This window comes from Ceratotherium simum, chromosome 24 (genome assembly GCF_057802395.1).
Source record: "Ceratotherium simum simum isolate JZ-2026a chromosome 24, ASM5780239v1, whole genome shotgun sequence".
In the NCBI taxonomy this organism is placed as follows: domain Eukaryota; kingdom Metazoa; phylum Chordata; class Mammalia; order Perissodactyla; family Rhinocerotidae; genus Ceratotherium; species Ceratotherium simum.
The window spans coordinates 46,808,400-46,822,999 of NC_141923.1; the positions used below are offsets into that span (position 1 = coordinate 46,808,400).

At 44.9% G+C, this 14,600-nt stretch overlaps 1 protein-coding gene across 9 annotated transcripts in view; it reads right to left on the reverse strand.

The window, feature by feature from the left end:
• The window catches only part of SAMD4A (sterile alpha motif domain containing 4A), a 214,072-nt gene that overhangs the window by 39,074 nt on the left and 160,398 nt on the right, over positions 1-14,600 (reverse strand). For 7 of the 9 annotated variants that reach the window (XR_015556192.1, XR_015556190.1, XR_015556189.1 and 4 more), the window contains 2 exons: positions 13,698-13,961; positions 2,152-2,261 (listed from right to left, as the gene is read on the reverse strand). Coding sequence is in view for 4 of the 9 variants with exons in the window: in XM_004426172.3 (XP_004426229.1) it covers positions 2,152-2,261; positions 13,698-13,961 (374 nt within the window). In the remaining 5 variants the exon portion in view is untranslated. The remainder of the gene's footprint in view (positions 1-2,151; positions 2,262-13,697; positions 13,962-14,600) is intronic. The other 2 variants (XR_015556191.1, XM_004426173.3) reach the window with 1 other exon arrangement.

A 14,600-nucleotide genomic window follows, 5' to 3' on the forward strand; every position in this document is an offset into this window, starting at 1 on the left:
TTGGAGGTTATTTAGTACTTTACTATCTGCTTTGTTCCTACACGTTTGCAGATCAGCAAATATCCATTTGTCTCTCTCTTTAGTACCCATTGTCATAACCCTCTTCTTACTAAATATTCTAACTCCATCTGGCTACACATTTGCCTTTGTCTTTTGGCTGTGACGTTTAGGGAGAGAAAGAGAGGTGGAACAGCCAAGTACCACACCCAGCATGAAATTTCTTCATAGTCTTAAAGGATCATTTTTAAGTCAGACACTTCTCTAGGTTTTTTCATTTCAGTCCCTCCCACTTTCCCTGAGGGTTCTACCCCCATACAGATATTCATTGCTTTCTCAAACTTTCCCTATGTTTCCCCATCTCAAGAAGATGGGAAGTCCAGTCCAGGTCTCACCTGGTGTCACACCACCCATGCAACTTTTGTCACTTCACAGCTCTTCTTTGGTCTCCATAAGGAAAACCAGAATACAAAAAACTTAAACCTATAATTCAGCCATCACTTCAGGTAAATGATTAGGATTCACAGTGAGGGTTGTGGATTTTATCTTCTTAACTATGGAGCAATGGTGAGTCTGTGGATTTAGTTAAACCCTTGTTGACTATAGATACTGCAAATTTCCAAATAGGAGGTCCTTTCTCAAACGAGGTCTCTAACACAAACTTCTGGTGTCTTCTTGCAACTATTCATAGAAATCCTCTTAAAAAGATTGGAACACCAGCGACATCACCTTTACTTAGAAAAATCAAGACTCAAGTGACAACTGAATGCATTCTCTAAAATGAAGCACTAGGGGCATATTTCTGTTTAGCCTTGACTTTGGGTTCAAGTGAGTTAAATTACTCTGAAAAGTTTGTGCTGGCCTCTGGATTTGCCCTCTGTGTCAATTATTTCTTGTTTTCTCTCAAGTCAAACAACTGATGACTGAGGTATTTTTCTCAACTCTGATGCAAACACAAAAATGCTCTTAGAAGCAGTTCTCATCAATGTCCAGGATCTCAAGGAACAATCTAGATCCAAAAAGCAGTGGGAAAAGTGTTAGGAAGTCGAAATTAGTGCCTTTCATTCTCTGAGAATGTGTAGTGACTCAGGCTTTGTCTTGCATCTCAAGACTGGTATTCAGCCAGGCCTGCAGAGGTTAACCAAGGGAGCTGAATATGCAATGGGAAACCAGCATCTGCTTGGAGGTATGTGTCCAGACCAGCCACGCCCCAAATGGTACAATCTCCTCTTCTTGCAGGGGACATACTGTTAGCCTGTTCAGACCATTAATTCTTTTAAATCACTTCTCAAGGGAAACTGAGGTCAATTTGAAACATGCAAATAGCATTTTAAACAAGGCAGACAAAGACATTAGTCAGATCTATTTACACAGTACAGCATGGTAGGAAACATGCCTAGTTTCAGGGGTTCTGTTGACTGGCCCGGCCTTTGGCATCCACACTTGGGGAAGGATGCCTTAGAAGGAAGGAGGAACTCTGTGCTTTATGGCATGCAGAAGGGAAATGAACTCTGAGACCTGGGGTAATTTCCATTCTTAATGATTGTCTCATGTTATTCAAGGTGGTTAGAAGGAAAAAATATTTTGTATAGTTTACTCCAATCTTCATTAAGTCCAGTCTGAACATACTTTCGGAAAAGTGTTAGGGAAGGTCTGAGGCCTAACCTGGTGCTGCTACTCACTAACTACTAGAGGTTAGCTAATCTGTAACCGGACTGGACAGCAGACAACCAATCTGTCATTCCCCAAACAAGCCCGGTTGGGCAGAAGGAGGAAGCAGCCAAGGAAAGCAGAAGCAAGGACACAGACTCTTTGAGGCCTTGGTCAAACGTTACTTCTTTTGGCAGACGCCATTGATGCTCCCCTACCACCTTGACCTTAGAGCGTGCACCTAGGTTATACCTTTTGCATAACACTCTATCTCACCCTCATTTGCCCTGTGGTTCTCTGCTTGTCTTCTGTCTTCTACTAGATCCTGAAGGCAAAAACCCAGCCTCACTCACCATGTAATGCTGGCCAGCATCTGGCAGTTCCTAGAACCAGGCAAACTACCGGCTGGGTATAGGAATGGGTCCAAACAAGGTCTGTCTTGGACTTGAACTTCAGGTTCCACCTGGGGCACCTTCTCAGAGAATGGTCACCTGGAGCACATACCTGAGCCTCCAGCTGGCACTCAGTGAGGGCCATCATTTCCTCATAGGTCATCTGGGAGAAAAGTGCAGCATACTTGTGCAGACGGAGGCTTTTTAACCAGGCTGGAACATCTGTGGTGCAAGATGTGCAAGAGATGGGGAGAAAAATTGAGAGGGAACGAGAAGAGATGACAAAAGATGTGGGAATAGAGAAAGGAAAAGAGGGTGATGGTCAGAAGAAAAAAAAAAGAAAAAAATTCGTAATGTTACTACTTGTTCAATTTTGGCAGCAAATCATGGAATTAGGAGTCTTGGTCTAGCCCTGGCCTTCCTACTGTTGGGTTCCCTTATTCTGCTTTACACCAGGAGCTTGATAACTTGGGGTCCACGGGCCTCATGGTATACAGGAATTCCCTGAAATTATATCCCAATTTGTAGAATATATTCACAGTAGTTTTCTGGGCATCCATAGCTTTCATAAGATTCTCAAAGGGGTTCATGACCAAAAAAATGTCAAGGAACCACTGCTTTGGCCGGATGACTTCATTATTGATTTAGAAAGAACTGACTTAGAATGTTAAAACTACACATGATGAGTCTTCATCCTCAAGATAATTTCTTTCTAGGTTCAGTGCAGATCTCCACATTGCTGTTTCTGCCACTGCCACAGTGACAGGAAAACCAGACAACAGCAGTACCCCACGGGTGGAGCAGCAGTCATCTTAGCCTAATCTTTCTTCTGCCTTCCTATACGTGGGAAAAAGGGCATCTTGGGCTCCAGAACTTTCACTCTAGCAGATATGTGTCTGCTGACCATTTCTCTAAGCTATGGAATGTATCTGGATGTGTCTTTGACCTTTTCCTTGAATGTCAACCACAAAATACATCAGCACTTCAAAGGGTCCAAAGATTGGCTAGACCATAGGACAATGGAAATTCCAAAGCACATCTGAAATAAGCCCCAAGTTTGGGATTCTAGAGTTAGGGAAATTAAATAGTAACTGTATTGAAAATCCACAGGAGAATTATTACAGTCATGCATTGCTTAGAGACAGGGATACATTCTGAGAAATGCATCCTTAGGAGATTTTGTTGTTGTGTGAACATCATAGAGTGTACTGTACTTACACAAACCTAGGTGGTATAGCCTACTACACACCTAGGCTATGATACTAATCTTATGGGACCACCATTGTATATGTGGCTCATCATTGACCGAAACATCATTATGCAGCGCATGACTGTACCTTGCTAAGTACAACCAAAACAAAGCAATTGCCCATGGTTTTTTAAGTCAGAGTTTCTGAGCTGGGATAGAATCTTTAAGAAGTCTCTAGAATCATCCCCCCCACCCCCTGGCTTATTCTACAGATGGCAAAATTAAGCCATTAAGTCTAGATCACAGAGAAAATATGTGGTGAAATGGGGACTAGAACCAGATCTCCTGATCCCCAGCTTTTTCCTACATTGTGTCAACTTCTTGTAAAATAAGGACCAAACAGCCCATGGGTATGAGGGCTGGATAAAACAGTGACTACAAAGTACTCTGAAATGCTGAAGCATTGGGTAAATGTTGTTCATGCTTTCTATCAATTATTATTCATTACTAACCATGTTGATTGTAAGATACTTTATGCTGAGTGCTAAGTGCTTTATTCTGAGGCACTGACAGAGACTGTGAACACTACAAAATAAGTGGGAAACTTCCAATTTTTCAATGTTTAGAGTAGTTAACTGGGATTGATTAAAGAGGCTTGGCTTACCCCAAAATCAGGCCCTGCCTCCTGGGTGAGCCAAATTTAGGTGTAGGGCATGTAGGTACAGGATGATCTCCTGAAACTCAAAGATCTAGGAGGGAAGGGTGGGCCTGGTGAGGTTACTTCTTGATTTGCAGTAATGTGAAGGCCAAAGAAGGGGAATTTCTGGAGAAATAGAATTGGATATCCAATGGCATCTTAAGAACAGACCCAGTCATCTCAGTCATCTCAGACATCACTTGACTCTGTGCTTGGAGGCCCTTCACTCTACTGTTACAAGTGGAGACTCCCTCTGGGACCAACCATCATTAACCACAAAGAGACAGGGCTTCCCCGGCACATAGTACCAACCCCTTACATCCTCCTCAACTCAACCTGGTTGGCTGGAGAGTCCAGGACATTCACTTTCCCTTCTATGACATCCTAGAGCTATTTTACCAGAATTTCCTCTCCACCAGGTTTTTTTTTGCTGTTAAAACAATACTAATACTTCTGCAGAGTGAGCAGCAAATAACTACCACTCTGGCTTTTAGGCCAACGACATGTTACCACTTTGTGACCAGGTTTCTTGTTTGCCATTTACATCTTTGAAAAGCTCCAAGTCACCGCTCAGAAAACTCAATGATCATGATTCAGAGAAGTCTGGGTAACCCAATGCCACACTGGGGCACAATTCATCACAAAAGAGTATGGAGCAACCTCATGGGCCATATTTTCTCTGGGTACCCTGCAGTTCAATCACGCAAAATCCACTGATGATAAAACAAACAGAATCCCGAGCTACTAAATCATGTTGCAAACTGGGTGCTTTATAAGCCAAGGTGACAAAAGGGTGTTTTAAGAGCTGGGGAGAGTGGGGTGCAAATCTTGGCTTGGCAAGTCTCAGTCCAATCAGTGCTAGTTCCTTTCTATAAAAGTATTTTGCCAACTAGAATTTCCCCAGTTAGAGGTATGGAAGAGCCTGCCTCATTCATTTAGTGAAAATACAGGTCACTGGGAATTGTTTTCCTAGACAAGGTTCCTACACAACTTCAGAACCCAGCGAGTTAGGACTTCCTGAAGAGTTATTTCTGGATATGTTCCTGGGAAATGTGAGCTCCTCTTGGCCATATGTTCCTTCGGCAGACACATGTCGACTCTGCTTGCAGAGCAAGCTGTCTCAGGGCCTGCTCCAGTGCTGTGTGCTTAAAGAGCTCTCCTTCCTGCAACGTGAACCGATGAACAAAGAAGAGGAAATCCCAGTTCTTAAGAACATAGTCTACTAACCTTTCACCCACTGGTTGCCGGTGAGGCACCTTCCTTTGCCTTTGCTAGGGATTAAAACAAAATGCCATTAAAAGGGAAACAAACCAGAGAACTGAGCGCCTTGACCATTCTGTTTCTCCCAAGCCAGGAATTCCAATGACTTGGATGCTAGATTCCGTAAGATTTTGGCCAGGGACAAATTCTAACTAAAAGCTCAGGTCCTTTCCCATGGTCTAGATACCACATGGTTGGATGCAAAGCTGAGAACCACCTAAAATAACTTCAGACCTTTCTTTTTCATTTTGCAAAGCTATGGCTATGGTTGGAAGACACGGACAAGCAGGGGTGTTTCCCAGAGGAGCTGGTACATGACTGAAGGCATGAATGCCTCCTGGGTTCCCATGTCTGGCTGGCCCACAGCTGTTTAGCTTCATCTGGGCTGCTTCTCATGAACATGGCAACAGAGGTCCCAGACTAGGAAGTCACTCTTCTATGCAGTGTGAGAAAGAAAAAGATGCTTTGCTGCATGCTGCACTGACTTCCTTGCCAGCTGTGGGCATCATGATATTGGCTACTCAACATTTACTGAATGCCTACTATGGGGGCCAGGCTCTGTGAAGACATGTCCCTGCAATCAAGGAAATTTTAATCCAGAGAGAATGGCTGACTCATAAAAAATTATAATAGCTACAGGATAAATGTTAAGTATACTCCAAATTCTAGTGGGCACAGAACAATGACCTTTTGGTTTGCCTTGGGGAGTGCGAGATAGTTTCATAGTAGTAGCAATCCTGGAGTCACTGGGCAGACTATATTGACAAAGCCATCTCAGGAAGCAGGAACAGCATATAAACAAAGCACAGAGCCAAAAGAGCATTCAGCATCTAGCAAATGCTTGCCTGAATGATAGAGAATGGCTAGAAACAAGGTGGGGCGAATAGGAAGGGGTCAGATGATTGAGATCTGCAATGCTGAGACAAGGAGAGTGGACTTCATCTCGTGGGTGATGAGAAGCTGCTGAAATGTGAGCAATAGGGGCCCAATCCAATGAGTATGTTAGAAAGATGATGGCTGGACTGGAGGAGGGTGAGAATGAAGGCCAGGGGATGATTTCAAGCCCTTGGAGAAGGCTGGGAGAGCAGTGGCAGAGGAGAAGGAAAGGATGTAAATCGACAGTACTTGAAGATCAGGGAAGAACAGGGAGTAAGAGAGAAAGGAGTGTAAGATGGTTCCTCTGAATCAAGACTGATGAGACAGAAAACACAAGGGAGCAGCAGGGTTGGGGTGAGAAGAGAGAGATGGTGAACCCCACTTTAGATCAGTCGAGTGTCACTAATTTTGGGCCATCCAGGTGGAGAAGTCAACCTGTCAAGATCTCCAACAGAGGTCTGAGCCACAGAACCACCTTCCTTGTCAGTAGCACAGGTGGTTGTTTTAGCCAGGGAAGTGGGTGAGATCATTCAGGAAAAGAGCATGGAGTAAGAATAGGGGAGAGCCAGGTGGAGTCCTGGGAGCACCAGGCTTTTAGGGGAAGGTGTGGAAAGAAAAGCCCATGAAGGAAACTGAAAAGAGAAGGCCAAAGGGTAGGAGGTTTCTGGGTTTCTGGTAGAAAGCACCACCATCCATGTGCAAACAGTGGGCCCCCAGGTCACAGTGTCCATCCTTCATGAGGCTCCTGGATCTTTCTGCAGTCCACAACCATCTTCTCATGGCCATTTTTGATAATAGTGCTACACCCATCTTTTATATGCTCTATCTTTACCTGCTGGTCTTTACCAACGGGATCAAGTTTCGACATGCTGATTTCTATTTCCCTTTTAGAGTTTGGATAAATCAGCCACAGAAAGGCTTTGTGGTGGGTACAACAGCTCACACAGAAGCTGGGCTCCAATTAGAACTCGGGTTGGTTTTCTCAAATGCCTGCTGTGGGCATGGCTGCAAATACTAGTCAGGTCAACAGTCCATGCAGCACCTGCCCCACAAACAAGGAGGCCTCACAAGAGAGAAAGATGGGACCAAGATTTCTGAAGGGCCCAATACGGGGGCAATGTAAAGGGCAGGGAATAAGGCATCTCTGGAAAAGAGAAACATGAATAGCCTTGTTTTCCCCAAGAAGCCTCACTTGTGGTGGTCCTGGTACCTGCAGGCAGAATAGCAACTCTCATTTGCCACAGAGAGCCAGGCTAATCTCAAACAACTCTCTCTCCAAGACCTGACTGCATCCTTGCTCTTTGAAGGGGAGAAGACGAAAGCCAGCTGAGGGGTAACAGGGGACTCTTAACTCTTTAATGTTGAAGTGAGATGGAAAGCATTCCTTTAAAAAATGAACAGCAGAAGTCTAGCAAGAGCATCAAGATTATGGAAGACTGCCTTTATTTCTGGCCAGCACAGGAGAAGCAGTCCAATTCTATTCTAGCCTTTGAGCCAAGAAAGAAAGAGCCTTGATCTTTGGTCCCCGTGGAGCTGTGAGCATGTTCCTCGATCCTGGGACATGTCCATGGTGGCCTCCAGGAAGGTTCCATGTTCGTAGGGAGCATGTGTGGGTCTCGGAAGGCACAGAGATGGCCTTCTTTGGGGTAAAGAACCCACTTAGAAGAGTTAGATACAGAAGGACTAAGTTTCTCCTCACAGTGTCCATTAGCTATGACTTCATAAATGATGCTCTACCTGCAGCCTGCTCTGCGTTGTTAAATAGCGGCTGGGTTCCACATCAAAAGCTGCCCTCTGTGTGCCTGCACCATCCTTAAAGTATGTCACATGCTTGGTAAAGGGTGGTGGCTAAAAGTCTCATGACCTTTAGAATTTGGGGGAATCCTGAGAATTTGCTTTTCAAAGATATCAGGGCTCTCAGCCTATCTGAGAAGAGGCAGCACAAGTCTGAGCCCATAAGGATCTAAATGTGCAGGTCATGTGTTGGCATCTGGGAATAAAGAAAGTAAAGCAAATTTGCTAAATCCTGAACTTTAAATTAGATGAATTCAACACAGTGCTTAGCAAGTCCACACAGAAAATAGTGACTCATTCCCATGATGGCCGTGCTGAACACATGGAGCTGTCTCTCCCACTCTGTCACTCACACCTTTATGACCCTCAGAAATGCTGTACTCACAGCCTTCCTTACAAAGGTTTCTGACGGGTTCCTTTTTCTAAAAAAGATCACACTTTTCAACAATTTTTCTAATCTCATTCTAGGACAGGCAGAGGCTCAAAGGTCTACATTTCAAAAACAACCCACAACCCTAAACAGGCTATTTCAGAATAGGTAATATACTTCCTTTGCTATGGCAAAAAAAAAGTTTACATAAGTTTCATCTAAGAAAGACTCCTTAGAAAAGGAAAACTGAGCATATTTTCATAGTCACTGGTCTCCTCCACTCTTAACTGCTATGTTTCCATCAAGGTCACTGGAGCCAAAGGTTTCTTTATTACCTTTATCATGTCTATAGACAAACAATACAACAGTTTCAATTACCTGACTATTTTTGTGCTAACATCATAAGTACGCCCAGTTATGTTAGTTCATAATGATAAGGCTGAAGCTCATATCAATAGAAACTGTCCCCCAATCTCTACCACTTTCACACTGACAACTGCAACGAGAAAGTCATGGAGCATCTTACTCTTAGGAGCACAAATCTATGGGCTTTGCTAGCCAGAAATCTTGAATGGAGTCCTCCAAATGAACTTCACTACAGGTAAGCATGATACTTAATCTATGCAGGCGAGGAGAGAAGCCCAGCTCTTAGGAAGGCTGGGCCAGGGAAGAACATGGTGCACTGTGGCCCTGGCTGGCACACCTCCCCTGGAAAGTTCTACAAGTTCCCACCCTCACTCTGCCCCATGTTGTTCCCACAATCTGTTTCTTCTCCTATATACTCTTTGCTGTAGATGACACCATGGGCTATCCAGATGTTCTAGGCAGAAACCTGGGCAGCGTCCTAAATTCTTCCCACTCCATCACTGTCTACATTCAGCTAGTGCAGTCAATTCAGAGCTCTCTTAATTCTATCTCATCAAGATCCTGCGAACACATTTTCCTTCTCAATTATTGAAATATCCTCCACCTCAGCTGGCTTCCAAATCCAGAGTCTCCTGTGCCCTCCTCACTTTGATATATTCTCCACGCTGCTGCTAGGGTCCTATTTCTAATATGTAAATCTAAGCAGGTCATTCTGCTGCTGAAATTCCTTCAACAGCTTCTACTCACATCAGGATACAAGCCAAAATACTTCAAGAAGCCTAGCATCTGGCTTTTCCCTCTCTAGACTCCTTTTCCATGTGCCCTCAACATTCAAGTCGTGGGATCTGCTTGGTCAAGCTGTCTCGTCACCATGCTATTCCCTCTGTGTAGAAGGCCCTTGTCTCACCTCACATATTTGGTTAACTTGTAATCAGGCTCCAAGACTCAGCTCCAGGCCTCTCTTCCTCCAGGAACTTTCCTTGACTTACCCTCACTTTGACTTAGGGCCCTCTTGGGTGCCGGCCCTGACCCAAGGCGAATCTCCAAGACAAGGTATTTTCACAGCTGTGCACCTGCATCAGGTACCTGTTTGTTGCTCACATGACAGTGAGTCCCTTGAGGCAGAAACAATCTCTTTCATCTCTGTCTCCCCAATAGCTAGTCCAAGGCCTCTCTCAGCAGGTGCTCCAGAAAGTCAATTGACTTGAATGAGGACAAAAATGAGACCTGTTTATCAGTCTTTCTTCCCTTTTCTCTGCTCCCATATAACTCGGCCACATCACTCATCGACAGTCCTGGCCTTGTGATAAGTCTTTAGGTGCTGGGTTTCTACATCATTTCTGAGGACGGGATGCTAATATGAGGGGCAAACGTGCTTCTTCTACCAACAGACTCCTGCTCTTCTATATTTTCTCTTCTTTCCAGGAAATTATGGGAATGTCTTTTTTCCCCTCTTGGCCACTTGAAAGCTCTGTATGAGAGAATGGTACAAGAGCATGTCCCACTCGTGTGATACCAAGGGAAAGGAGGATATTATAATTGAGCACCAACTCAGAATCAGGACTTTTTCCCCTAGGATAAGTCATAGTGATGTTTTTGAAAAGAACAAGGGCAACTGAATTTAGAAGCCACAACAAGCATATACAAGTCCAGACGTGTATAACCGTAGCCTCCACAGGGAATGTTAAAGAGGGAACTTGCATATTCCCGTTCAGTTCCCACTTCTGTTGAGTAATTTCTAGTTGGGTAGCTGATCCCATCCTTCCCTGAGCCTAAGATCCCAATCCCAAGGGACATCTAATCTGTGCTTCAGAGTGGACTCAAACCTTCAGGGTGGGTATTTACTATCAGGGAAACACAAGGCAAAGCAGGCAGATGGTGTCCATCCTCGGAGAGCAAGAGTTAGTCTACCTGGGAGAACTCAGTGAGGAGCCCCGGCAGAGAGAGCTGACACCATGACAAAAAGAGGGCGAGGTCGATGTTGGTGAAAAACAAAAAGAGCAGGAATGCTGGGCTGCGACCTTTATGTCACACTCTTGACCCAAGAGGCACATTCCTAAGGGACAATTCATGGCCAAACCTGGCTCGTCTGTCTGGATGAAAAGAAGGAATGGATGAACACAGTGTTTCAGCAAGGTATGCACAGCTGTGGGCAAGAATTCACACTAAATTAAGCTCAGTTATGGTAACTTTTTATTCTTTTCCCAAGGTGCAGGGTGACGGCTGACATGCATCCCCTGGAGATTCAGAATGCCTCCAAATTCTACTACAGATTCCTTGTTGTTCTCATAAGCCAGGTGTTTAAAAATTAGAAAAGTAGCAACTAGATGATGGCATGCTGAAGCGGACCAGCGAGCAGCTTAAAAGGGCTGACACTCTTGCCAAAGGGCCTGGGCACAGGGAAGAAAGAGACGTGGATCCGAGAGGAAGAGCTGGCTCTTTTTAAAAGCTCTTCACTTGATTTCCTATTCCCTTTCTCAGAAAGTATGAATTAACTTGGAAATTTAAACCAGCACCTGCTCTTGAACATGGGAATCAAATCACAAACTCCTGGGACAGGCTTGTTAAGGGCTCCTTCTTCAGCGCCCTCCTGGGAGGCAGCCCTGAATAGTCTCAGGAGGCAGGAGTTCAGCAGTGGCGCTGGCCTTCTCATGAAGACCTCTCCGGGCACAGCTCAGGGAAGGGCATTCAGGTTTATCAGACACTGGTCCCTGACACTTGGGAATGCTACTGCTCTTGGGTGTGGACATTTCTATTGCTTGACCTATCAGCTGAACTGCAAATATACTTTTCCCACAAATAGAATTGTTCATCGTCTCTCATGTTCCTTCCTCCAAATATGTTTTGCCCTTTAATTTGCTATGGACTTTATGCTTCTGAATTTCAGTCCAATTCTTTGGGAGAAAGACAGTTTGACAGGTCAGCAGAAGGCAGATATACATAGAAGACAGTCCTCTGTTTCATCCAGTCACCAAATAGCCTGTTTTCTGACTATAACCTTTGGGCTTATAAAGAAAATCTTGGATACAAGAGCTTGTCTGCATCATTTTCTGATTGAAGAAGCTCTGAGGAGACAATTCTCATCAATTCTAAAGAAAGGAATTGAAGAAGCTTATATAAGGGATATTCCTTGAACTTTGGAATACTTTGGGTTTATCTTAAAAGAGGGATAGGACATTTATTCAATTTTTCTCCCATTCATTTGTCTTTAAAAGCATGCTCTTCTTACTCATTTTTCATCTCAAAATGCCAGCACGCAACGAGCACTCCTTTACCAACTTTGGGAGAATGTCAAGGTGTACATTAAGGCTTAAAAAAAAAAACAAAACAAGAATGAAAACAAAGTAAAAGGATAAAAGAAAGAAAAGAAAACAAACCAAACAAACCTCCTACAATCAGACAGGGGCACCAGCACTCCTCTCTGGGAGAGGTCTGTACCCTGGAGAACACCTTCTCCCAGGATTCCCCTTGCCCTTCAACACAAAGGCCAAGGCCTCCCTCCCACAGTTACCAATTAGGACCGCCCATGCGCCTTCCTGGAAACATGCCACCCAGACACTCCACTTTGCCAGGAAAGAAGCTAGTCCAGAGCAACAGCTATCTCCACCTCCCTTGCTCCCCCAGGGACTTGGATGCCCCCGTGAGAGATGCCCTGCAGGCTTACCTAAAGCACAGCTGAGCCTCACCTGCTACCCTCACTTGGGGCTCAGCTGCTTGAGCACATAACCACGTAGCATAAACTTAGAAATGGGTTTTGCTAGTTCTCCAAAATTATGACGCATTCTCCCAAAAACTGTGAAAGAGAGAGAGGACACACATCCCCTCCATGCCAAAATGAGCCATTGCTTTTGCTGCCTGTTAAACACCTTTTAAGACCCATTTGTATCATCAGAGGAAAACATCGAGACACATCCCACTCTCTCTGGGCACTCAGCACAGGACCCCCCACAGGATGGGGGGGTGAGGAGAATGCAGGCCTAAGCAGCTGAGACCAAGATTCAAGGAATGTACCGGGGAAGCAGCTTCATTCCTCTAGTTGACAGGCTCCATTTCTTAGCCTGGTGCTCTCTTATGGCTGGCACCTGGGCAGTTGGGGCGTCTTTCTGTGCCAGGCTTCTGTGGCGGGGAGCGGACTTGGTATAGAGCCTCCTATGTCAACATCGATCCTTTTCAAGAAAAAGATCAGAAACAGCAAAACCTCAGGACTATTAATGCCAACAAAGAGAGTGCTCTCAGAGCCTCCCCCAGCGTTATAGTCCCAGAAGCATGACTAGTTATTGTTTCTCCATCTAAAATTGTTATTAGTGTGTCTCTGATGAGCAGCTTTCCCTAAGGACTTCCCAGCCCTTGAACAACTGGCATCTAAAAATATAGAATGCTCATATCCTCTTTGAACCTATCATGGGTAATTTGGAAATCTCTATCTCCTGATGAGTATCTTTAGAAGAGAGTAGATTTACAGGGCAATGTAGGAACATTTATTTATGCTGCACAAAAGGCCTTTATCACCCATATGCAAATTTGTCATCAGGCTCAAAACACTGTCAGAGATTCTCAGTGGTATTTTCATGTCCCTTAAACAGATGCAGAGGAAAGGGTTTAAAAGTTTCTTTGGATATCAAAGGAAAAGGGAGAGAGAAAGGAAGCACTACTACAGTTCTGCACTAGCAGAGATTTAACAAAAGATCCTATGGTTTGCTTTGCTAAGTTATTGACTGTTCTCTGGCCACAGCAACCAGGTAGAAGACTAGGGCAGCTCAGTGTCTTTATGAACAGGACAGACAGAGGAGGCATGTGCAAACAGTAGATCCTATCACTGTTAACTGTCACTCATTTAACTGTCTGCAAGTCACTGCATTAAAAAAAAAAAAGATGTTAACCTCTCTTGCTCTGGTTCCTGTTTCGAGGTTTTGGCAAGAAGCCCTGAAGGGGAATCCGAGCCCTCTCTGCCATGGTCAAGCCTAGGGCTCTGCTGGGATGGGTCAAGTGCATAGGCCTGGGGAGGGGGGTGCTCTTTCTCTCTTGCTGACTACCTCTCTTTTTACCCTTCTGACTCCAAATAAGGGACGGACTCTGTTCCCAGTGGTTTCTCGTTTAGTCACTCACCTTTCATACCACTACCTTCTTCTTGGAATGTGTTACGAGCAGTGGTCTGATCTTCTAAGTGTTCACTCCCACCACTTCCTGAAGAGGCTACACTGCTTTGTGGAGACAGGGGGGCATGATCGGATGGGAGGCACTGGGGTCCTCTAGCTCGTAAGTCCTCATGAGACATCCATCCATGTCCTAGAGGCTGGTTTGGCACATTCATGGGTGGGGTAAGGGACACAGATCGTTTCAAAGGGCTGTGGTGTGCCTGGCCTGAGAGAACTGGAAAAAAAAAAATAAAATGAAATAGGTTATTCCCCCCCCTTTAGTCTGGGCCACAGAAGAACCCATAATACCTTTTAACCCTGAGAGATGCCCCTAACTGGCTTACAACTTCATCAGTGGTCATGGCACATTGAATACAGGCCTGGAATGGTCCTTCCCTTCCAGGTGGTTAAAAAGGATGCTATCTGTACCTCTTGGTGGGTTGGGTTCCTCCAAGGAGGCTACACCCACAGTGCCCACACATCAGGCCCTAGCTTTCATGGGTTTTAGTTCTAACTCTAGAAATCAGGATTCATAGCAGTAGGCTCATAAATCAGGTGAGGCTTGACAACCTGGCAAAGTGGCTATCTGGCAAGAGTGAAAAGAACGTGTGCTGGACAATTTTTTTAAATACACAAAACCTGGCATTACCCGTGTTGTTAGGGAGGAAGGGCAGGCAGGCTGGTCACATCTGGAATCTTTGCTGGGCTGAACTACAAGAAGGTGGACTAGTTCTTCCAACTGAGAATCAGAGGAGCTATCAACTCTTAAGAGGGTGCAGGCTCAGAGAGGGGTCCCACTGCTAAGCGGACCTCAGGGAGTGGGACACCGGCAGCTGTGTGTGAAAGGGCTGATTCTTTCCCTTGGCTTCACAGG